Consider the following 24837-nt stretch of genomic DNA (forward strand, 5'->3'; position numbering starts at 1 on the left):
CGATGGCGAATGGCGACAATTCGCAATGGATGTATGGATTAGTGTGACACCCCTAGTGAACACCTAGTATAGATGGATGCTATGAGCGTCCCCTTTATAATAGAGCGGTGAAATGTGTGTGCCAGTGCCACCAGGCTCGACAAAAAAAGAAAAAAAAAAGCATTTTAAATGCGAAGCATCTCTTAGCGTGAAAATAACGTGAAAATCCTGTCACGTACGTGACGGTACGTCGTCAAAACCTTTTCCTCCTGACACGTGTGGCACATACCCGTTTACCACGGCCCGCGGTGTACGGGTATGCTCCGCAGGTGATTGACAATTTATATCTACTCAGGAACGGCGAGAACAGACATTGGCAATTTAAATGCGAGAGCGTTAAGAAAAACTGACATCGGCAGCGCTGACCTGACGAATGGAAAGAATAAGAATTAGGATCCCAGCAGGAATCAAACCCAAGCATTCTGCGTGGCAATCAGGTATTCCACCAAATAACCACGCCAAGTCTATCAACTGGTTTTGGAAAAACAGCTTACGCAGGCGTAATGTCGGTGTGACGTCAATTGTGGTTGTGGTACTGGCTATCTAATTTTACAAGAAAGCAATAAACGCTACATATGTACTCCTACGATACAAGCGCCATATCAAATGAACGTCTGTGGTTCCAGGGTTAATAAATACACAGCTACTACACTTACAAAAACACGTCGATCCACCTAGTAACGCTTGACTCAAAGCCATAAAATACAGCAAAGTACTCGCTGACTGCTTGCATGAAACCGATTCCCACAACGCGTGGGATCCGCCAGTTTTTTTCTCCCCTTGGCGTAATGCCTTGTCTAGTCTACTATGATCAAATTAATCTTACTATAGAGAAAAACAAAAACAAATTCACAGCCCAGTCCCCTGCCCCTTACGGCAGAATCCTAACTTTTCGCACTATTTATTTTTTTCCTTTCTCTCTAGTTTCTCTAGTTATTTCTACCGCGGGCTTGTTCAGCATGCCGAGGAAACGGCGAAGGTCTTTAGCGGTGGTGGGTTGAGGGTAATTTTGCAGGTCCGAGATGCGTTGGGGCAAGGGCCGAGTTCCCTCAGATGAAATTTCATGGCCGAGAAAGCGGACGACGGAAGCGCCTAGCGTGCTTTTTTGGATATTGACGAGGACACCGTGGTCATCGAGGCGTTGGAACAGCAGACGAAGGTGCATGTGGTGCTCTTCGGCGTCGCGTTAAAATACCAGTATGTTATCAAGGTAAACGAAACTGAAGTCGAGGCCGCGGACGACTTCTGTTTTAGGACGAGGTCCTGAGCTGAGCTATTTTTAAACGAGGCCGAGACAGTTTGCACCTCAAATGAAGTAGTAGCTTTCAGGTAAAGAATACTGTCATTTCTGTTAACGGCGTTCGCAGCTTCTGAGTGTTGACCACTGGTATTTAAATTCACGAAAAAGTCATTAAACGCTTCAGACAAATCGTCACCGTACAAAGTCCGATTGTTTATTGTTAACGTGACATCTTCATCATTAGTAAACGATTTAGGAGCTCACTTATTTTCTTCCACACAATTTCTGGTCTAGAATTATAGTGATTATTAAAAAAAATATATGCAAATATATTTTCTTAGCATTACGAAGAAATGAGGCACTTTGATTTCTGTGTTTGAACGTTTCCCAGTGTTCAGGGTTACGTGTACTTAGGAAGATTTTAAATAACCTATCTTATATTTTAATTAAATTGAGGCAATGAATCGTTATCCAAGGTTTACGAGATCGCTTAGGTTTTTTTATTGTGATGACGGGAAAAAATTCATGATATGCTTCGAGAATAAATCAATGAAAAAAAAATCACAGCATATCCACGGAGTGAATGATGATGAGTGGGCGAAGCTGCGGAGGTTCATCGGTAAACCGTGAATCTTCCGTGAATTCTGCCCAGTACATCATCACCGACGTGAGATCGGGTGCGTTTATACTAAAGGTTCGATGAGTTATAACGACTTGCAGCTCACTTTAATTTTACATGTACGCTGTGAATTTTCATTGTTTAGAAAACCATTGCTTTAGAAAACATCTGGCGTCTTTCGTTAAGCAGCTGGCGTCTTTTCGTTTTGCTTTAGAAACATCTGGCGTTCTTTCGTTTTGCTTTTACAAAACATCTGGCGTCTTTCGTTGGTTTATTTCATCAATCAACGGCGTTTTGAACAAAATTTTTATTGTTTAATCACGCACAGGAGAAATCTCACCAGGCACTACCTTGGAGGGAAAGAATGGCTGCTAATGGGAATGAGAGACAGAAGAAGTCGGCTTTTAGCTAACGCTGCGAATTTTTTATTGTTCAACAACGCACAGGAAAAATCTCCCACCGGCACCACCTTGGAGGTCAAAGCGTAAGACTGGTTACGCACTACGACTACTATGACTACGACTACGACTACCACTACGAGGGACGAACGGGTGCCGCCTTAAGGAGCTTCGTCCCTAAAAATACAGGCAGGTGGTCGCTGACATGTGATGCAACAACTCCGCTTGCAGTATCACTAGGAGTAAGGTTAGTTATGAAGAGGTCTATTACGGTGCTTGTGTGCATTGTGATACGTGTTGGCGTATTAATGACGTTATTGAAACCTTGTGAGACTAACACAGTATAAAATTTACCCTTTCTTTTTAGTGGAAGCCTGGAACTTTCAAGGACATTTCGCTGCTTCGGAGCTCCGTGATCGCTCTTGCGATGATAAATTATAGGTATAAAGTTATTACATTACATTTATTTCTGCGATTACAGAATAACATTTGGGATATAAAATAATAACGAATGCAAATAAAGCAACGCATAGCGATACGTTAATTATATAAGCGCCTCGTCTATTTATTTTAAGCTCGCCCGTTTCAGATAGATGGAGTAGCCATTCACGAAGCAAACGAAGTTCAGTACTTGCAGCTCATAAACTTCAAATAGCTTGCCCCTCATAAAGAAAAAGCGTTTTTTTAGATAAAATGTGTGACGTACATGTAGCACAACCTATGTGAAACAAATAAATCACAGCATATCCACGGAGTGAATGATGATGAGTGGGCGAAGCTGCGGAGGTTCATCGGTAAACCGTGAATCTTCCGTGAATTCTGCCCAGTACATCATCACCGACGTGAGATCGGGCGCGTTTATACTAAAGGTTCGATGAGTTATGACGACTTGCAGCTCACTTTAATTTTACATGTACGCTGTGAATTTTCATTGTTTGGAAAACCATTGCTTTAGAAAACATCTGGCGTCTTTTCGTTTTGCTTTTAGAAAACATCTGGCGTCTTTCGTTGGTTTATTTCAATCAACGGCGTTTTGAAGAAAATTTTTATTGTTTAATCATGCACAAGAGAAATCTCACCAGGCACTACCTTGGAGGTAAAGAATGGCTGCTAATGGGAATGAGAGACAGAAGAAGTCGGCTTTTAGCTAACGCTGCGAATTTTTTATTGTTCAACAACGCACAGGAAAAATCTCCCACAGGCACCACCTTGCAGGTCAAAGCGTAAGACTGGTTACATACTACGCTACGAGGGACGAACGGGTGCCGCTATAAGGAGCTTCGCCCCTAATAAGGGGACACACATGATCAGTCATTTACTCTTTTACAATGGGCCTTTTTCACGTCTGAACAGCGCCTCTAGTGGAGATCGCTGAAATCGAAACTGAGGGTCCATGGCCTCCGAAGTTGCCCGCCACGTGCCGGTAGACGTTCTTGGAGGCCTGGCATTTTTCGGGAAAATTTGCAACTCTTCCACGCCAGGTGGCGTTCACTTCGCTCCTGTCGACACGCTTTGACCCTCAAAAAACATGGCGCGCGTGTCGTCACCGCCGCTGCGCATGCGCAGACTGCCCTCCTGAAAAAGGCCCATTCCACAATCACCACGCTCGCCGCGACATGACCCTTGCTAAGCGATAAAACGCGCGAAAATAAAACGCGGGTGGGGACGCCGCCTTAAAATTCACGCAGCAAACGCCATGACGTCATAGAATCTGACGGCGTCTTCCGGGGCATACACTGCTCCTAATCGGTAAAAATGAAGTAAATTGACCTCTGCGGGGGCCAACATACCACGTTTCACGAAATTTAGTTGAGCCAATGTCCCCAAAATACGACAAATACTGTTTGAAATCCGTGTCGTCACACGCAGGTATTTCAGTGCGAAATTCAAAATTGGAACATTGACGTTCATTTTATCTTCCATTAATAAACTTATCATGGTGAAATAATGATATATATTCGAGTTCTCAGAGTGAACTTTATCAGTATAAACCGATTCATTGTATAACTTTATTGCTTATCTTTAGTGTCACTTAAAGAGTTGAGCGAAGTCCAAGCCCGACCCGAGCCCGCCATCTCTAAACCGGGCCCGGCCCTAAGCTTTAGACCCGTGCCTGGCTCGGGCCCACCGTGAAAACTATTTTACCCGGCCCGAAAACCCGGGCCTACTCGGAAACCCAGGCCCGGCCCGGCCCGTGGGCCGGACCACACCCGGGATTTCGTATAGGCCCGAGCCTGTGCAGTGCTCTAATTTGGACCTCACACGAGGGCTTCGAGTGGCGTGAAACGGTCCTTCCATCTCCCTGCGTGTGTTTCCCGCGACCAAATATAAAAGGGAGACTCGTCTAGCTACTCGTTCAGTTGATTCTAGCTCTGCCATGGGTAGACCACGGAAATTAAAGGCACCAGAAGAACAGCGTGGATACGATGCTCGACGACGGGAACATTTTCTTCTTGCTGAAAGTGGTTGCGGAACCGAATAATAAACGGCTCGCATCCATCACTTGGACCATAGAATGGTAAGATCTAGAATTCAACTAGACGTGAGGAAGGAACGGCAGAAACTGATACGCAAGAAGCCGATTAATGAACTAGCTCAGAGAGGGAAAGTACAGGAATTCAGAGTTTCACTTCAGAATAGGTACGCGGCTTTAACCGAGAAAACCGACCTGCGTTGACGCAATAAATGATAATCTGACTAGTATCATTAAGGAGTGTGCAGTGGAAGTCGGGGCCGGGTACAATCGTTAGACAGGACACTGGTAAGCTATCCCAAGAGACGAAAAACCTCGTTAAGAAACGTCAAGCTATGAAAGCCTCAAATGCAACAGACAAAATAGAGCTGGCGGAGCTTTCGAAGTTAATCAATAGGCGTAAAGTAGCCGACATAAGAAAGTATAATATGGAGAGAATTGAGCATGCTCTAAAGAACGGAAGAAGCCTCAAAGCTATGAAGAAAAAACTGTGCATAGGCAAAAATCAGATGTATACACTAAGGGACAAGGAAGGCAAGGTCACAACCAATATGGATAGAATAGTTGAGGTAGCGGAAGAGTTCTACTGAGATCTGTACAGCAGCCGAGACAGTCAGGATGATAACGTAAGAAGCAGTAATATCGCAGAGGAATCTGACATCCCACCAGTATTGACAGAAGTAAAGAAAGCCCTAAAGGGAATACAAAGAGGCAAAGCAGCTGGTGAGGATCAGGTAACACCAGACCTGTTGAAAGACGGTGGAGAGATTATGTTAGAAAAACTGGCCACCCTGTATACGAAGTGTCTCTCGACGGGGAGGATACCTGAATCATGGAAGAATGCCAACATCATCTTGATCCATAAGAAAGGGGACGTCAAGGACCTGAAAAACTACAGGGCCATAAGCTTACTGTCCGTTGTCTACAAGCTATTTACAAGAGTAATTGCTAACAGAATTAATACGACATTAGAGTTCAATCAATCAAGGGACCAGGCAGGATTTCGTACAGGCTTCTCAACAATAGACCATCTTCATACGATCAATCAGGTGATAGAGAATTGCGCGGAATACAACCAACCCCTATACGTAGCCTTCATAGATTACGAGAAGGCATTTGATTCGGTGGAGACATCAGCAGTCATGCAAGCACTGCGGAATCAGGGCATCGACGAAGCCTATATAAACATAATGGAAGAAATCTACAGCGGATCCACAGCCACTATAGTCCTCCATAAAGAAAGTGACAGAATCCCAATAAAGAAGTGCGTACAGCAGGGAGACACGATCTCTCCAATGTTATTCACCGCGTGTTGACAGGAGGTTTTCAGGGCCCTAGATTGGGAAGAATTAGGGATAAGAGTTAATGGAGAGTATCTCAGTAACCTGCGATTCGCCGATGACATTGCATTGATTAGTAACTCGGGAGACGAATTACAGCTCATGATTACTGAACTGGATACGGAAAGTAGAAGAGTAGGTCTGAAAATTAATATGCATAAAACTAAAGTAATGTGGAACAATCTTGGCAGAGAACAGCGCTTTGCGATAGGTGGCGAGACACTGGAAGTTGTAAAGGAAAGCAGACGATTTTAAGGGCTCGTTTATCTTTGTTAGACACAATATTAATGAGAACTAACAGACAATAACGCCAAGGAAAGTATAGGGGGTGTTATCTGTAGTATTTAGAATATAAATGTGAAGAAAGTAAAGTGGACGAAAAGATGACTTGCCGCCGGCAGGGACCGGTGCTACGTCTACTCAGGACAGGTAGTAACCGCGGAGCCGAACCATGAGAGTGAAATAACTAGAAGAATAAGGATTGGATGGGCCTCATTCGGCAAGCATTATCAAATCTTGAATGGTAGTCTTCCACTATTCCTCAATAGGAAACGTAAAGAGGTATATAACGTAGGTATATAACGTAAAGAGGTCTAACCTGAGGATTCTCAGGTAGACCTCTTTCTTTTCAGCAGCGGAGAAAGCACAGGTTTTCTCTAATGCCTCTCTTTAAGCTACCAGCCTAAACTTTTATTATGCATGATTTTACGAAGCGCTGAGACAACGTCAGGTCAGCAAGCACTGAACTTTATTACAAGAACTCGAACAAAATTGTGGAAAGCTGCCTTTAGCGTAATAACGACGTCTGGGAGCTCCATGTATGTCACTTTTACTTCTTAGGTAAGACCAATGACATCCACGCGTTTCAGAGATCGGGGACTGTCTTTCTACTGTACAGTTCCAGAAGCTGTGGAACATAACAAAGATAGTGAAGCAAGGCGTATGGATGCCGCCCGACACAAATCTTCCAGGGAATGCTGCAAGTGTAGAGTTTGCTACAACAGGTCTCTACGTTTACGCATCACCTTTGCAATTTTCAAAGAAGAATGTTCATGGATCCTCTTTATTACGATAACAACTATATGGACAATCTCAGCAGGATTTCCCGCTGCCGTTGCCGCACCTCACAAGTGTATAGCGCGCACGAAGAGAGGCTGATCATGGGGATACACAACGAAAATATAAGCTTTCGCGTCGATGCGCTGCTCATGTGTGCATTTCGCTGTGTTCGTAGGCTGCAGGTGCAAAAAAAGGCGCATTCATAGAGTTTTAGGTAGTAGCGGTTATTTTTCTCTTTTTTAGGTGGAGCTCTTACGCTCTTCGTTATGCTGTTGTGCGTTCGCAAATAACAATATTGCCACGTGAGTTTCTTTATCGCTTTTGCTGTATTCGGTTTTCGCCCACAAAGACTGTCAGCAACGCTCAGCGCGAACCGCGCCTCATTGTTCGAGAACCTTCGCGATCATTGTAGATCGTTTTGTTAAGATTGCGCGCAAGACGCGCACACTCGAGCTTATTCTAGAATTTGCACGACAGCCAACGATAACGCTGGAATATTCGACGGCACATGTTTAAATACCGACGCGCTTCACCGCCTGTCAGTTGATCGACGGTCGACGCTCTGTTCGCCGCTATCAGTTTATTGCTGTAAGCTGGAGTTTTTTCCCGGCCACAAGTTCGGCCTAATAAAGAGTTTCATCTCGGACGTGCTGACTGCTGCCTTCGTCGACGTCACGACCACGTGACAATATCATCATGAATGTCATCTACCTTTCTAGCGTGTGCAATGCAATAACTTGGTCCGCGAGCTCTCTTTCTCCTCTCCTTCAACTTCTTCTTCGCTCCCCTAACATATGCGCCCTGCGCGGGCTCTACTGCTGCGCCGATTTGTCCGGCGTGAGATGCAATAACTCGGACGGGCCAGAGAGCGAGAACAGATAAGAGAAAAATAAAAGAAAACACAAAGAACGAAAGAAGGAGAGAAAAAAAGAATATAGAAAGAAAGAAAGAAAGAAAGAAAGAAAAAGAAGCAACTATCGAGCAAGAGAGAGATGAAAGAAAAAAAGCTATAAATACAAAAAAGAAATACACAGAGAAATAGATAGACAGGAAGAGGCACATAAAGGAAGAAAGAAAATAGCAAGACAGAAAGTGAAAGAAAGTACAAAAGAAAGAGTGAGAAAGTATTAGACAGACAGATAAAAAAAAGGGAAGAAAGTAAAAAAAAGATAAAGAAGAGTGAGAATAAGGGAAGAAGAAAGAAACAAAAAAATATAAAAAAAGAATTGGTGAAGCATGCACTAAGCCGCGCAAGCCATGCATGAATCATCGAAACTGGACGATTCCGAAGACTAATCTGGATGCTTCTAGGTTGTTTGAAGGCCTTAACTAGGTGATGAGGGTTGTTGCTAGGTTGTTTCCAGGTCGTTGCTAAGCTTTAGCTAGGTGATGCTAGCTTGTTTTTACGTTGATTCTGAGCACAAAGAGCTTCGAGGTAAACCACAGACAGTCACAGAAACAACACGGATGTCCAAACACCAGAGACAGAAACTCGCGCTGAAACCAAGCGTTCGCATCTCTCATACATCTACGGGCACGTCGTATTTGGCAGTTGCCTTCCATCGCTTCGGGGTCTTCTCGCAGCCGCCATTGCCTTTCCCGTTCCCTAGTGTTGGGCTAACTGTTGCCTTCTTCCTTTTCAGTGTACCAGTGGTAAGTAGTCTTATTTACCCAATTTCGGTGGCACACACCTGATAGGCCACACAGGGCAGGCCACACAGGATAGGCCGCACAAATTACGGCTGCCTCAAACAGCTTCGCTGATAATAAAGAGGAAACTAGAAGTTGTTCCGTGTACGAACACAAATGGTGAGCGAATCTCCTTAGAATTGGGACGCAAGCGACTATGCGCCAGATCTCACTGCTGGCATTCATGAATGCGGTAGGGTTGGGAGCGGGAGGGGACAGCGTTTGTTGCGCTCGGTGGCGGCAACGACTGAGCGAGTGAGTGTGCGGCGCGCGCAGCGCAGTCAGAGGGAGACAGGTGAGAGAGGGGTGTGAGCGGTGATGCGGCGGGGACTTTCGACGGTGGTGGTGGTGAAAAGCATTTATTTACAATGAGAGATGTGGGACCCCTTTAGAGGTTCCTACAGACTAGGTGGAGTCTCTATTCCGGGAGCCCATTGGTTGAAGCCTCCGCTTTCTGTACCAAGGCCTGTTGGGCCCGAAGGCATGAGCAGCCGAGCAGGGCCGCCTCCCAGTCATCTCGTGTAGGGTTTGGGTGAGGAGTAAGGGCTGTGTTTTTTGACAGGCTCACACCATCTGGTAGGTCCGCCACCTCCCCACAGTACTTGCACTGTCCTGTGACCGTAGGGTCGAAATGTTTTATAACTGCAGAAGAGGGCGCTGCGATCGCCGAGGCGAGCAGACGTGTTTGCATCAGCTCCGCCGTTGCTGACGAATTACGCAGTGCCAATTACCTCGAACCAAAATTTTTTCCTCCACCAATGTGTCCGTGATGACGAGAGGCATCGACTGATACCAGCTGACCCCTGAGGTACGCTTTTTTTTGGTCAAATTTCGGGACTTCTTCCACCGCCGCCGTGCGAAGGACTGCTAGGCCTAGGCGTGCTCCGCGGGCGCTAGGCCTGGCACCGTCGCACCGGTCGCCGTCTGCCGTACTGCTCGGTGGCGGCCGCTCGTCAGCTCTGAGACGGAGGCGTCCGCTCGGACAACAGTGATCGTGGACAACGAAATGTGCGTTCAAGTTCAAGGAGAAGAAATAACACCAGAGGAGTACCACAACGAGGCCGGATGGACGCTCGCGGGGGAGCGTATGTCGAGGCTGCGCCGGCGGGCCCCCGCCAGTGGCATGCCCGACAGATCCGGCGGGAGTCAAGCAAGCCCGAAATCGAAATTCAACAAAAACGTGAGAGCCTCGGTCATCAAGGCCGCACGCATGCCAGCCATGCCACTGGAAGAGAGCAAGATAGTCGTCAGACCCAGAGGGGGACTGGACATCGTCAAGACCGGCACCACCACCGTCGCCACGGCGATACTCGCCGCGGCCAAGATCACGAGCGAGGAAAGCGCTGCGGACACCATCTGCCCCAACACGCAACAAAATATTATGGTCGTCAGTACACCGAACGAAAACAACGCAGCAAGGTACGCTACAACCCAGGAAATCTCTATTCAAGGCAAACTCTACGAAGTCAGCGCATATCGCACGGCACCTCACGACACCGTAAAAGGCGTCATCAAAGGCATCCCCACCGACGCGAACGCCGAAGAGCTCGATAGAAATGTTGTCAACGAGAGGAACCCACTAGCAGTGGGCGCAAAGAGGATCGGCAGCACGACCTCCGCGATCGTGGTGTTCCAGGGACCCAAGGTACCGAACTTCGTCCGATACGGAGTCACCCTGATACCTTGCCACCTCTACAGGACACAGATCGACGTTTGCCACCAGTGCGGCCGAGTGGGACACCGTAAGGACGTGTGCCCGAAACCCACAATCAAGACATGCCTGGCCTGCGGGCTCGCGAACCCCAAGGAAGACCATAGCTGTACCCCAAAATGTAAGCTGTGCGGGGGCGAACACTTCACCGGAGACCGAACGTGCAAGGCAAAATACAAGATGCCTTACGTTGTGCGCAAGCGACAATGGGTACGGCGACAGGCCGAACTCCAGCTGCTGCCGGAAAGCGATTTCCCGCCACTCGACAAGCCGTCAGCTGTGCAAAAGTCAAGGACTCCATCGAAGAATCGCGCGCCAAAATCCAGAGACAGCAGCAAGAAAAGGTCACCATCACATGAGCGAGTAGGCTGGGTCGACGCAGCGAAAGGGAACAATACAAGGAGCGCGCAGAAAATCACGGAAGCCACGAAGAAAGACGATATCAACAAGGTGCGAGAAGCCAACGAGACCTTATAGGCAAGAAAACGCGGCGCTGCGAACAACCATTAACAAGCTCTCTCGAGAGATTGCTGAGATCCGTAAGCTGCTGCTATGCAACAACGAATCTCCACAGAGACCCACGCCAAGCTCAAGAGAGACAGAGGAAACAAGCACGAAGAACCAGGAGGCAGCCGCAGAGGAACCGGCACAGAAGAAGCGAGCCATCGAGGCCCCGCGCAAGCAAAAGGAAAACGACCGCAACGACAACCTCGAAGCCAAATTCGAAGCGAGATTCACCAAACTCGAAGAGCTACTCACGGCGAACATCGCAGCAGTGACAGCAATGAAACAAACAGTGAATAACTACCAAGCCGAGAACATAAACAGATTCGCCTACATGGAAACAGATTCGCCCTACAGCCGATCGTGAGCCACCCGACGTTTGCGCCCATCTTCGCGCTACATCCACCCAACCAAGGAACCGCATACGCGCCAACGCAATTATGGCCGCCAACGCAGCAGCAGCAACAGGCGTAACAGTGTGGCAGTGGAACTGTCGCGGCTTCGGAAGGAAGAAGGCAGTCATCCAGCAGCACATTGCACGCGCCGCGCGCAAGCCGGACGTGATACTACTACAAGAGACACTCACCGACGCACCGTCACTCCCCGGCTACAGAGTGCACAAGGGCCCACCCGACGGCAAAGGCCTGTGCACCTTGGTCAGGAAGGGACTCACGTTCGTCGAACACGAGCTCCACAACACTATCAAGATCGAGCACACACTCACCGAAATCATCCCGGGCAAGAAGAGAAAAGGAAGCATATTTCTGCTGAACGTCTACAGCAACCCATCGAAGAGAAAAGAGAGATTCAAGACACTACTGCACAGAGCCAGCACCGCGGCGGGCCGCAACACGCTGATCGCGTGCGGTGACTTCAACGCGATGAACCCAGCCTGGGGCTACAACAAGTACACAGCAAAGGGCCGCGACCTGTACCAAGACGCCACGGAACTCGAGTTCACCCTCATCACGGACCCGACGCATCCGACGAGAATCGGTAACTCCGTGTCCCGCGACACCACTCCGGACCTCACGTTCGTCAAGAACGACGTCCGGGGCGCGATCACCTGGAGAAACATGGGGGCCGACCTCGGCAGTGACCACACCATCGTGGAAATCGGCATACCGGAACACAACGACACCAGCAACAGAACACACAGATGGATAGACTGGGATGCCTTCCGACACACCAGAAACCAGAGGGAAGACGGTGACGACGAGATCGAAGACATCAACTCGTGGACGGCCGAAATCACCAAGAACGTACGCGACGCGACGAAAGAAATTAAAACGGACGCGGAGATAGACAAAGTAGACAGCCGGCTAGCGCATCTCATCGAGGCCAAAGAGTCGATACTCAATCGATGGAAGAAACAACGGCTCAACCGCAGACTCAGAAAGCAGGTGGCGGAGCTCAACCGAGCGATCGAAGATCACTGCCGCATGCTATGCGCGCAACAGTGGAACGAGATCTGCAACGCAGCAGACGGGCAGATGCACAGCGGGAAGACGTGGAACCTGCTGCGGCATCTGCTCGACGAAACCAAGACCAAGTCACACCAAAGGGACAGACTCGCCAAGCTCTTACATTGGGCGGTCTCGGTACACGGCGCCGATGAAGTCACCAGGCGTATCACCATGAAGTCACCAGGCCCGGACCTCGTCACGAACAAAGCGCTGAAGAACTTCGACGACGGCTCCATTGAGAACCTAGCAAAGTACTTCAACAAGTGCTGGAAAGCGGGCGAGCTGCCGAAGCAGTGGAAGACAGCCAAGACCATTATGATTCCCAAGCCGGGGAAGCCACCGGACACGGACAACCTCCGGCCCATCTCGCTCACGTCCTGCGTGGGCAAGGTGCTGGAGCACGTCCTGCTCAACAGGTGGCAAGATTACCTGGAACGAGAAGGGCTGTACCCGGCCACGGTAATCGGCTTCAGACAGCACCTGAGCACGCAGGACGCGATGCTGCAGCTCAAATACCAAATCATCGACGGCGATGGCAGCGCCCGCGACAACAAGGCAATCCTGGGGCTCGACCTGCAGAGCGCCTTCGACAAGGTGAAACACTCGGCGATCCTGTCCCAAGTCTCAAATCTCAACATAGGTGAAAGATCCTACACGTACATTAAGGACTTCCTCACGGACACGACCGCCGAGCTGCGAGCAGGCGACCTACAGACGCAAGAGAAGAAGCTCGGGAGCACTGGCACACCGCAGGGTTCGGTCATCTCGCCGATGCTGTTAAACCTGGTAATGATCGGAGTGGCAGAGAAGCTCGCGGATGTCGAACACGTCAGGCACACCATCTACGCGGACGATATCACACTGTGGGTGACCGGTGGCAGCGACGCCCTCATTGAGTGCGCGCTGCAAACCGCCGTCGACGCGATAGAGGACCGGTTGGAGGGCACCGGACTGATATGTTCGCCGAGCAAATCGGAGCTCCTAATACTCCCACCTACCACCAACGTCAGAGGCAAGACCAAAAAACGCGAATACGAAAAGATCCGAATCACAACCAAATCCGGCAACGTTATCCCCGAGGTTGGTAAAATCAGGATCCTAGGCATGGTCATCGAGAAGCACGGAAGAAACGGCGACATCATCGCCCGTTTTACGGCGAAGGCGGCCAACGCGACGCGACTCCTCAAACGAGTCACGTCCCGAAAAGCAGGCATGAGAGAGGAGAGCCTAATCATGCTCGTACAATCCTTTATCATCAGCCACGTCACTTACGTCGCAGCCTACCACAGATGGCTGCAACAGGAACGCAACAAAATCAATGCCATCATCAGAAGAGCGTACAAAACGGCGTTGGGCCTGTTTGAGTCCACGAGCACGACCCGCCTCTTACAACTCGGGATACACAACACGCTCGAGGAAATAGCCGAAGCACAACGGAGCGCTCAACTGGAGCGGCTGTCCACGACCAATGCCGGGAGGAAAATACTGGATGACCTGGGAATAGGACACTCGAACGAAGCGGAGACGAAGCTCCCCGTCCCCAAAGAGGTCCGACGCCAGACCAGAACCGACCCCATACCCAAGAACATGAATCCCGACTACAACAAGGGAAGAAGAGCGGCGAGGGCCAAGGCTCTCATCGACCTGCACGCCAACGACGAGCACGCGCGATATGTGGACGCGGCCGAATACCAACAGAACGCTTTCGCAGCGGTCGTCATCGAGGCGTCGACCGGCGCAACAAGGACGGCAGCGAGCGTGAAAAGCATTGGAGCGGAACAAGCGGAGGAGGTGGCCATCGCCCTGGCCATCATCGACCCAGACTGCCACACTGTGCTAAGTGACTCGAGACAGGCGGTGCGAAACTTCGCCAAAGGCCAAGTATGTAGAGAGGCCAAACGAGTATTGCGTGCAGCCCAACTGCAAGGCAGAAAAGTGAGAATTAAGTGGTTCCCGGCGCACGCGGGTGACGCGTCGGAACGCAATGCCAACCACAACGAGACGGCACACGCAGCGGCGCGAGCGCTAACTAACCGCGCCCCGGCGACAGACCGTCCGACGTGGTTCGGAGCCAAGGACCGCATGACGGACTATAACGACATCACAAAAGCCTACCGAATGGCTCGCAGGACTTTCCCACTCCCGCTCCCGCGGTTGAGTCGAGCGGAGGCGGTACTATTGAGACAGCTCCAGACCGGATCGCTACCGAGTCCGGGACTGATGCATCGCATGCACCCCGAGACATACCCGACCGACAAGTGCAAGGTCTGCCGGAGGGAGACGGCAGATCACACGCACATCTTGTGGGACTGCATCAAACACCCAGAGGAAGCGAGATCAAGAATGATCCCGTCGCGGCTCGAGGAAGCCGCGAAGAGCTACGACCAGGATCAACAGCTCTGGGCCGTCCAGCAGGTCCTCGGGGCGCTCGAAAGGCAGGGACCCAGCGAGCCGGCAACGGCGAGCGGAGACCCGCGCCGAGTAACGGCAACCCGGAAGACGACGTAGGCCCTCGTCGGGGCGCGCGAGTGCCCAACTGCAGGCACAAATAAAGTTTGTTCCAATCCAATCCAATTATAACTGCAGGACATAACATTGTGTTAGTCTGGAGTCTTAATGGGATGCGCTCGTCTGCTTTCTTCAACCCCCTTGCGGGAGGAGGGTAGCGGCGATGACTTTCCTTATATCATTCTAGAATTTCCCTATAACGAAGGAGAGGGTAACCCTCCCCGTCTCTCTCCACTGGGATTGACGGAGGAAACCCGGAAATGAGCGCTGGGGCAGCCGCATCTGCAGCCTCATTTCCCGGCAATCCCTGATGACCCGGTGGCTGATAGACGGACTCGGCCGTTGCGCTAGGCCTAACTCGCGCTTGGAGTATCACTGGGTAGGACCGATCTTCACCCAGGTGAGTTGCGATGGTTGAAGTTTCTGCATTTTAGCTTACGGAACCTTTCTGTTACGTGAAGTGGAGCTGAAGTGGAAGTGCAAGAATTGCCGGAGATGCGTTTCCGGTGTGGTGATATCGAATGGCGGCTTTTTTTTCTGGCCTCCGTTGGGAGAGGTCACAAAGCCACAACTCATTTACTTCTCGCCAACTGGGCGGCGATGTAATGATTTGCTGTGTCTTGAGACCGGCGCCTCCAGAACCATCAACACAGCAATATGGAATCAATGCAGCACCAAATCACGGGTGCAAAACTGATATTGTCACGCGGTCGTGACGTCGACGAAGGAAGCAGTCGGCGTGTCGAAGTTGAAAGTCTTTATTTGGCAGAACTTGTGGCCGGAAAACGGAAAGTCAGACTACAGCAATACACACTGTACACTTAAAGCGGCGAACAGAGTGTCGTCCATCGATAAAACTGGTTATTGCTGGGACGCGCCGTCTTTTATACATCATGCATAAAACTTTCTATCCCTATCACTGGTGGTTGCGCAAGCTCTGGAATAATCTTGACCATTCGCGTCATGTGCGCAATCTTGACAAAATAATCTACTACAATCTGGAATGTTCCAAGACAGCGATCACACGTGCAATGGACTAGTTACACAGACATAGCAAAACAAGCGCGCGTGGCATTGCTTCCCTCTGAGAAAGCATCGCCCGATGCTTAAAACAGAGCATAGAATTGAAAACATGCATGCAATACAAAAGAAACATAATAAAACAAGCAAAAAGTGGAGTCCACAGGTCCACAGGCACCTCTGTCCTCTGCGCAGCAGATGCACCTCTGCGCAGCAGATGTGCTCATGGTTTTTCCCTATAAGTAGTGTCGAGATCAGAAAAATAAACTGTTGAAAGTTAGCGCTATGTGTGTGCGTGTGTGTGTCTTCATTGTGTGTTCGTCTTCAGTGCGCTATTACTCTTCTTAAACGCACAGAAAGTAGGGGTGTGCGAATATTCGAAAGTTTCGGATATTCGTCGAATATTACATTCGAAATATTCGTATTCGATTCGAAAATCGTGTATTCGAAAAGTTTCGAATATTCGATAACTTCGAATATTCGAAAAATCGGATGTGCGATTCGATTATCGTGCATAAAATAACTCGTCTTCCACATTTCTGCTGCGTTCGTATCGCTAAAAACGTTGCCGAGAGGAGCGATAAACATCGTAAGTACACGGAGGCACGATATCTGCCTGCGACGAGCGCCCCAATACGCATGCTTTATTGCTGGTGCATCTCCGGCGTGCAGAGCTGTTGGCGATCATGTAACCGTACATTTTCAATACTATGCGGCCGTAACGTGCCGCACTACCACTCGTTCACTATGCGAGACCACTTCTGAAGAAAGACAGTGACCCACATGACTGGTGGCGAACTGTAGGCACCTTCAGATACCCCAGTCTGGCAAAGCTTTGCCCCATGTACCTCCCTATACCAGCCACTTCTGTTCCAAGCGAGCGTGCCTTTTCAGTCCTGTGTTTTCTTCTGTTGTCCCCGTCTTTGTGCGCTGTAGCCTTTAAGGGGCGGGGGGGTTGTCTCTGTTGCCTGATCATGTGGAGCAACTTATATTTCTTCATGATAACATCTAGTCATTACTTTCATTGTGCTAGCCTGGACATTGTGTTCTGGAGATAGCAGTGTATGTTGTGTTGCCAGTCCGGCTGTTAATGTTTTTTTTTCAAATAGCTACATGTTAAATAAAATATTGTTACTGTGGAGACATTTTTCCATTGATATTCGATATCCGATTCGATATTCGAAGGTGGATATTCGTATTCGATTCGTATTCGAAAAATTTGATATTCGCACACCCCTAATAGAAAGGCTTCAAGCGTACCACGAGCACGACCTCAGGCGTGCCCGGTGCCGCGGAGAGTTCGTTATGCCCTCAGCAATAACCTCGTAGTCGAGCTTGCCGAGGCGTCGAAGTACCCTGTACGGTCCGAAGTATCGTCGAAGAAGCTTCTCGCTAAGATCGCGTCGGCGTATTGGCGTCCAGACCCAGACATGGTAGCCAGGCTGGTATTCCACGTGGAGGCGTCGAATACCAGTCTGTAACAACGGCTGTCAGTCTTTTGCTGGCTCTGGATGCGCTGATGGGCGAATTGTCGGGCTTCTTCGGCGCGTTCAAGGTAGACGGTGACGTTGAAGTTTTCTTCGTCGGAGGCGTTGGGTAACATGGCGTCGAGCGTCGTTGCCGGGCTCCATTCGAAGACCAACTTGTGTGGCGTCATTTGCGTCGTTTCTTCCACGGCCGTGTTGCATGCGAAGGTCACGTACGGAAGAATGGCATCCGACGTCTTGTGTTCGACGTCGACGTACATGGCCAGTATGTCGGCGATGGGTTTGTTTAGCCGCTCCGTGAGGCCATTGGTCTGTAGGTGGTACGCTGTGGTTCGGCGGTTGCTTGTTTGGCTGTATCTCAGTATTGCCTGAGTTAGGTCAGCAATAAATGCCATACTTTTGTCTGTGATGAGGACCTCTGGGGCGCCATGGCGAAGGACAATGTTCTCAACGAAGAATTTCGCTACCTCGGAGGCACTACCTTTGAGAAGGGCTCTTGTCTTTGCGAAGCGGGTGAGGAAGTCGGTAGCTACGACGATCCATTTGTTTCCAGAAGTCGACGTCGGAAACGGCCCCAGTAAGTCCATCCCGATTTGCTGGAACGGCCTCTGAGGGGGCTCGATTGGCTGCAGAAGCCCGGCTGGCCTAGTCGGTGGTGTCTTCTGTCTCTGACAATCTCGGCAATTCTTTACGTAACGAGCGACATCGGTGGCAAGGCGCGGCCAGTAGTACTTTTCGTGTATTCTTGCAAGCGTGAGGGAAAAACCCAGGTGTCCTGCCTTGGGGTCGTCCTGCAGGGCCTGGAGGACTTCTAGTCGCAATGTAGAAGGCACCACGAGAACGTACTTGGCCCGAAGTGGTGAGAAGTTCTTCTTTTTGAGAACGCCGCTGTGTAAGAAAAACGATGCCAGTGCTCGCTTGAACAATTTCGGAACGACGGCGGTCTTGCCCTCGAGGTATTCCGTAAGCCCCCTGAGTTCCGGGTCGGATCGCTGTTGTTAAGTGAAGTCATCGACACTTATGTTTCCCAAGAAGCAGTCATCATCCTCGTCTGCTTGCGACGGCGGGTCCATGGGGGCACGAGACAGGCATTCGGCGTCAGAGTGTTTTCTTACGGACTTGTGAACGACGGTAATGTCGAATTCTTGAAGTCTCAAGCTCCATCGTGCGAGAACACCTGAAGGTTCCTTCAACTTATCTAGCCAACACAGGGCGTGGTGGTCGCTCACAACTTTGACGGGCCGGCCGTAGAGGTAGGGGCGACACTTTGATGTAGCCCAGATTATGGCAAGACACTCCTTTTCTGTTGTAGAATAGTTGGCTTCCGCCTTTGATAGCCACCGGCTAGCATAGCTGATTGCCCTTTTCAATCTGTCAGTCCTCTGCACAAGAACGGCGCCAAGCCCTACACAGCTTGCGTCGGTGTGTACTATCGTGCTCAGTATGAGCTAAACCACGTGAGCGCGTGGCCGAGCGCTCTGCAAGATTGTACAGTGGCGCCGATCATGGCATATTTTCGAGTTATTGGGAGAGAGTTTGGCTGTTCCTGTGAGCGTGTATCGCCTCCACTTGCTTTCACCCTCGCCCTCGTTTTGCCCTGCGGTGATATCAGCTGCGAAAATGATAACTTCGAGGGTGAAAGCAAGCAAGTGGGGGCGATGCGCGCTCGCAGGGAATGCCAAACTCTCTCCCAATTACTCGAAAATCTGCCATAATCGGCGCAACTGTACAACCTTGCAGAGCGTTCGGCCACACGCTCGCGTGGTGTAGCTCATACTAGGCGCGATAGTACTTCTGTTTGGGCGTATTCGCGGAAATGCACGAGTAACGGAGGCGTTTGCAGGCGTCGTTTTAGTTATTAAAATGCTTCCTCCTGCGACGTTTCCCATTGAACCCGACGTCGGTCCTGGTAAGGTTAGTAAGTGGCTCGGCGACGCGGGCAAAGTTCTTGACGAACCGCCTGTAATAGGCGCACGGGGGAGAGGTGCGCCAGAAATCGACGCACAGCCTTCTTGTCGGCAGCTGGCGGGAATATCGTGATGGCGACTGTCTTCTGCGGGTTAGGGCGTAGTGCGGACTTGCTTATCACGTGTCACAAAAGCTCCTCGTACGCAAAGTGACACTTTTCTGGCTTCAGGGTGAGTCCGGAGATCTTGAATGCTTGAGTACAGCTTCAAGCTGCCGTAGGTGTTCGTCGAAGTTTGAGGCAAACCCAACGACGTGGTCCAAGTGCACGATGCAAGTCTGCCACTTCAAGCCAGCCAGTACTATATCCATGACACGTTGGAAAGTCGCAGGTACCGAGCAAAGACCAAAGGGCATGAGCTTGAACTCGTACAGACCGTCTGGTGTTTTGACGGCAGTCTTTTCTCGGTCTCTCTTGTCGACTTGGATTTGCCAGTAGCCTCTTGAGGTTCATCGTCGAAAAGTATTTGGCGTTGTGAAGTCGATCTAGGGCGTCGTCTATTCATGGGAGAGGGTACACATCCTTCTTCGTGACCTTGTTCAGGCGATGATAGTGGGCGCAAAAACGTAGGGTTCTATCCTTCTCACTAGAAGAGTCGCCATGTCGTATTTTCTTCCTTAGTCCTCGTCCATTTGTAGCGCTGTTTTTTCCTTCACAATGTTCCATCCTCCTTCCTCACTAACGTCACATGCGACGCCCACGCACTCTTGGACGGTTGGACGATGTCGTCGCGTAGCATTTCGTCGACCTGTTTCTTGACAGCCTCGTGTTCTCGCGTCGAAGCTCCGTACGGACACTGACGGATTGGTCGGGCACTTTCTTCTGTTATGATGCGATGTTGCGCGACTGCGGACTGTCGAATTCTTGACAACGACGAGAAGCAGCCCTTTAATTTCAGGATCAGGGCTTTGAGCTAATCTTGCTCGCGCTTCGGGAGGCTCGGGTTGACGTCGAAATCTGGTTGGGTTCCTCGATCCGTCGAAGCAGGTTCGGTAGCATGGAAGAGGGCGAAAGCATTGCTGGCGTCCATGAATTCGTGGATGTGGGCGACCGTCGTACCAATGTTGAAGTGCCTATATTAATGGCTGAGGTTTGCCAGCACTAATTTTGCTTTGCCATCACGCTGCTCGGCTGTGCCTCTGGCGACGCAAACCTGACGGTTCAGAAGCAGGTGCTGATCGCTCTCGACGACGCCTTCAAGGTCTGCGGGTTCTTCGGTGCCGACGGAAATTATGACGCTCGAGAGAGGCGGAATGGTGACGTGCTCTTCTATCACATTCATTGCGGGGTTCCCTGGCGTCGTGTGTGACTGCAGCGCTTTTTCTGAGGTTAGTGTTATTGACTCAGACCTCAGATCGATGACGGCGCCGTGGTGGCTTAGGAACTCCATCCCAAGTATCACATCCCTGGGGCAATGTTGTAAGATTACAATGCTTGCTGGATAGGTCCTGTTATTGATGTTGACTCTTGCGGTGCAGACTCCAGACGGAGTAATTAGATAGCCCCCAGCGGTCAGTTTTTTGAGGCCTTGGCAAGCAGTCCTAACTTTCTTCAACTTTGTGGCGAATGGTCTACTGACGACGCAATAGTCGGCTCCAGTGTCAACAAGAGTGGTGACATTGTGGCCGTTGAATAGTACATCGAGGTCGCTAATCCGTCGTCTTGCGTTGCGGTGTAGTCGCGGCGTCGTGTCACGGCTAGGTCGGATTGTGCCGCTGCTTCTGTGTCGCGTCGACAGGTCTTGAGGCATCGAGGTTTCGTCGTCAGGGCTCAGTCTGGTTTGCGTCGTGTTCTTGAGATATCGTCGCGTCGTCGTCGTCGGCGGCGCAGGATCTTCGGTATTTCGTCGTACAGCAACCGCACCTCCATCGGTTGCTTCCCTCTGTTTTCCAGATACGGCCTAGGTGAGCGGCCCCTGGATGGGCCAGTGTACGGTCGGCGTAGGGGAGAGACGTAGTGGCCTGGCGACGTCGATCGGAAAGGTCCTCGGGCGGTCCAGTGCGCTCCTGCGAGATAGTCGGCGATTTCACGTGGTCGTTCACCCTACTCTGGCCGATGGCGAACGCACGCAGTCCCATCTGTCGCTACTGGCAGCGGGGCAGGTGTGGCCAGCGTCTCCACAATGGCAGCAGAGTGGGCGGTGGTCGGGGGCGCGCCAAACATCGGTTGGCTGGCCGGGGAGGTGGGCGGTATGGCATCGGTGGCGGCGACGGTGTCTGGCGGCGAAACTGCGGAGGTGCGGTGCCTTCAGGTGGGCGCGGAGGGGTAGCGTTACGATGATCTGCAGAAGCGTAGCTCATTGCTTGCGGCTGAGGCTGTGGTGGTTCAGGCATTACCAGCGACTTCCAGACTTTCTCGCGGACTATGTCGGCGATCGCATCCACTTGAGGCTGCGCCGAAGATGACATCTTGCTCAGTTCCTCCCGCACGATCGCTCTGATGGTTTCCCGTTGGTCGTCGGTGCCCAGCGAGTGCGCTTCGGTATAGCCTGTAGACAGCGTTGCGCTGTTGCATTGTTTCGTTCGCATCTCGAGGGATTTTAGGGGCGAAGCTCCTTATGCCGTGAGTCTGTCCATCCTCCGTTGTTTGTTTGTTTGTTTGTAGTAGCCGCCTCTAGTTCGTGAGAAGCGCGCGTTCTGGTATGCAGTAGAAGAAGAAGACACGTTGACGAGTGAGTCTCTCGTGCGTGTTTGCCTGTGTGGCGTTCTTTCTTCTTTACTACGTCTCGTGTTTTCAACGACGCCCGAAGACAACATTTCAGAAGTAACGCGCCATGAGGCTCCGTCTTGGCGCGCTTTCTCTTTCGCTCGGAGTCGCCGGACGGAAGACAAGGCTACAGAGATCCACCCACGAGATAGCCGTTAACATTGCAGTGGTCGAACGTCTTGGCAAAAGATTGCCGTTCTCTTATGTTTCCTTTACTTGTTGTTGCCTTCTGTAGTTTCCTGCCTACCATGTAAGCCTAGCTGGTTTTATGTCAAGCGTGTAGAGGATGTGGAACAGGACCCCACACTTACTGCGGTGGACGTTCTCTGTCTTACCGAGACGTGGAACGCCAAAAGACCGTATATCAAAGGATACGTTCCAGTCGTGTGCATCGATGATGCAGAGCATCCTGCAGGTGTTGTGGCCGTATACGTCAAACAAACAGAAAAGGCACAAGATCTGAAACTATTACCAACGACACAGAGCCACAACAGTGAATATGCTGCCATCGATTTTGATGGATGCATCATCATGACCATGTACCTTGTACCCAATTTGTCGAGTGGGAATATCAAGACATTCATTGACACGGCATTGTGTAATTATGACATGTACAAGAATAGACCATTTGTGTTAGTTAATGTCGATATTACCGAAAAGAACAATGAGTGGTTAATACAACATATGGTAGCCAGACATGCTCTCACGTGCACGTCCTTTGATCATATGAAACCAACGACCATCCGAGGGACTTGTACAGACCTGGTATTTTCAAATTTTCAATTGCGACCCGTACAGGAACCGCTATCCCTTCATTTCACGGACCATAAAGCCGTGATAATGAAGGGACAACGCAAGCCAAGCATAATCTAATTAAGAAAAATAAACGTTTGATGTTTGTAATATACACACACTGTTTCTCACTCTTTATATGATGATTAATGGGGCGTTACACGGAAGATTCACGGTTTACCGATGATTCTCTCCGGAGCTTCGCCCCATTCATCATCATTCACCACATGGATATGCTGTGATTTTTTTCAATTGTTGTAGGCCCCGTTAGGAATTCAGTGACTGTTTTCGGTGGGTTCCGCACCAATCCAGCAAAGAGGTCTTGTTCCACTCGCCACGTAAGGAAGCGGACCTTTTTCTCCTCAGGCATGGCAGCATCGGCCAAGCGGAATAGTCGCGTCATCCCTTCCGTGTAGATGGTGACGGTCTCATTCGGTAGCTGCACTCGTGTCTCCAGCAAAGCAGCGGCCTTTTCCTTGCGGATGATGCTCGCGAAGGTATTAAGGAACGTCGTCCGAAAGAGGTCCCACGATTGAAGGGTCGATTCTCGGTTCTCGGAACACGAGAATCGCGGCATCTTCTAAGTAGAAGTAGACGTGGCGCAGCTTCTCTTCAGAGTACCAGTGGTTGAAGGTGGCGACTCGCTCGTACGTCTCCAGCCAGCTCTCCGTGTCTTCAAACGACGATCCACGGAAACTTGACGGCTCTCTTGGCTGCTGCATGACGACCGTTGTAGACGACGCAGCGACCATCACCGCACAAAGGCAACGATGTCGACGAGCGCATGTCACGCCTTATGGAGCGCGACACACGCTAGCGGGAAGCTCCGCCCACGCGAGTTCATGGCTCAAGCTACGAACCTCTGCCTGCCGTGTTGCTGAAGCGCAGTGTTGGTATTGTATGCATGAGCGCAGGCCTAGGTTACGCTCAAACGCGGGAGCGCACACCTTGCCGTTTCGCACCACAACTGACCAAGCTTTGAAGGAGTGCATACCGAGTTCCCGAGTTTATCATGTGCTTTTTGATGCCATCTGTGTGCGGGATTCACGGTATGCTGTGTTCACGTATATGTTAACAACTTCAGCTACCAAACGATTAATTCATGATCATGGGCGTTGGTTATCGGGATGGAGATGTGCCTCATGGCGTCACCGGGGTCCATCAATAACAAACGGTGCATAGCTGCCAAACATCAACACACGTTGTACAAGCTCTCATATATCAATGTATAATATACATTCAACTACTTCTACGAGGACACGTGTCACTTTCCTGATATACAGATTTCTATGACGGAGGGATCAGCTGTGTACGGAGGGATCAGTTGCGTAACCGTTAGACATAAAAATAAACTGTGAAAAAATACCCAGGATTGAACGGGAGCTAAACACGGGCCCTCTGTATGGCAGTCGAGCATTCTACCACAAAGCCACGGGGGTGCTTCAAACTCATTTGCAAGAAACACCCTATACATGCCTCATGTGGGGCAAGGAATCGCGTTAATCTATGTAATATAGCGTGGCATAAGATTAAAATAACAGTCATCACACAACGCCAATTGTGCAACGAGTGTGTGGTTTATTGCTTCCCACCCACTGCAAAGTGCTCAGCCATAATTCTTCATCGCTATCAGCCACTTGCAGCATCAACAAAATCTACATAATACCTTACAGATGTGGAGCGGGTACTTCGCTTAGCCGCAGAAAGACGAATAATGTCGTAGTGGGTGCTGTCCTGCTTCACAAAAATTATTATTTATGGCGTAGTCGATGCCTTGCGGATAGCCAAAACCTCAAACACAGTTGGCCTTGCTCCAACAT

The 24837-nt window shown here is 50.2% G+C and overlaps 1 protein-coding gene across 1 annotated transcript; it reads left to right on the forward strand.

Moving 5' to 3' along the window:
* The first annotated feature begins 9860 nt into the window (after positions 1–9860).
* LOC125760292 (uncharacterized) lies at positions 9861–11439 on the forward strand. Its single transcript, XM_049420171.1, is given in 2 exon segments — positions 9861–11042; positions 11044–11439. Coding segments are annotated over 2 exon segments (1575 nt in total). The 5' UTR covers positions 9861–9863.
* The last annotated feature ends 13398 nt before the right edge of the window (positions 11440–24837 follow it).

The sequence above is a fragment of the Rhipicephalus sanguineus genome, chromosome 10, assembly GCF_013339695.2.
Source record: "Rhipicephalus sanguineus isolate Rsan-2018 chromosome 10, BIME_Rsan_1.4, whole genome shotgun sequence".
Taxonomy (NCBI): Eukaryota; Metazoa; Arthropoda; class Arachnida; order Ixodida; family Ixodidae; genus Rhipicephalus; species Rhipicephalus sanguineus.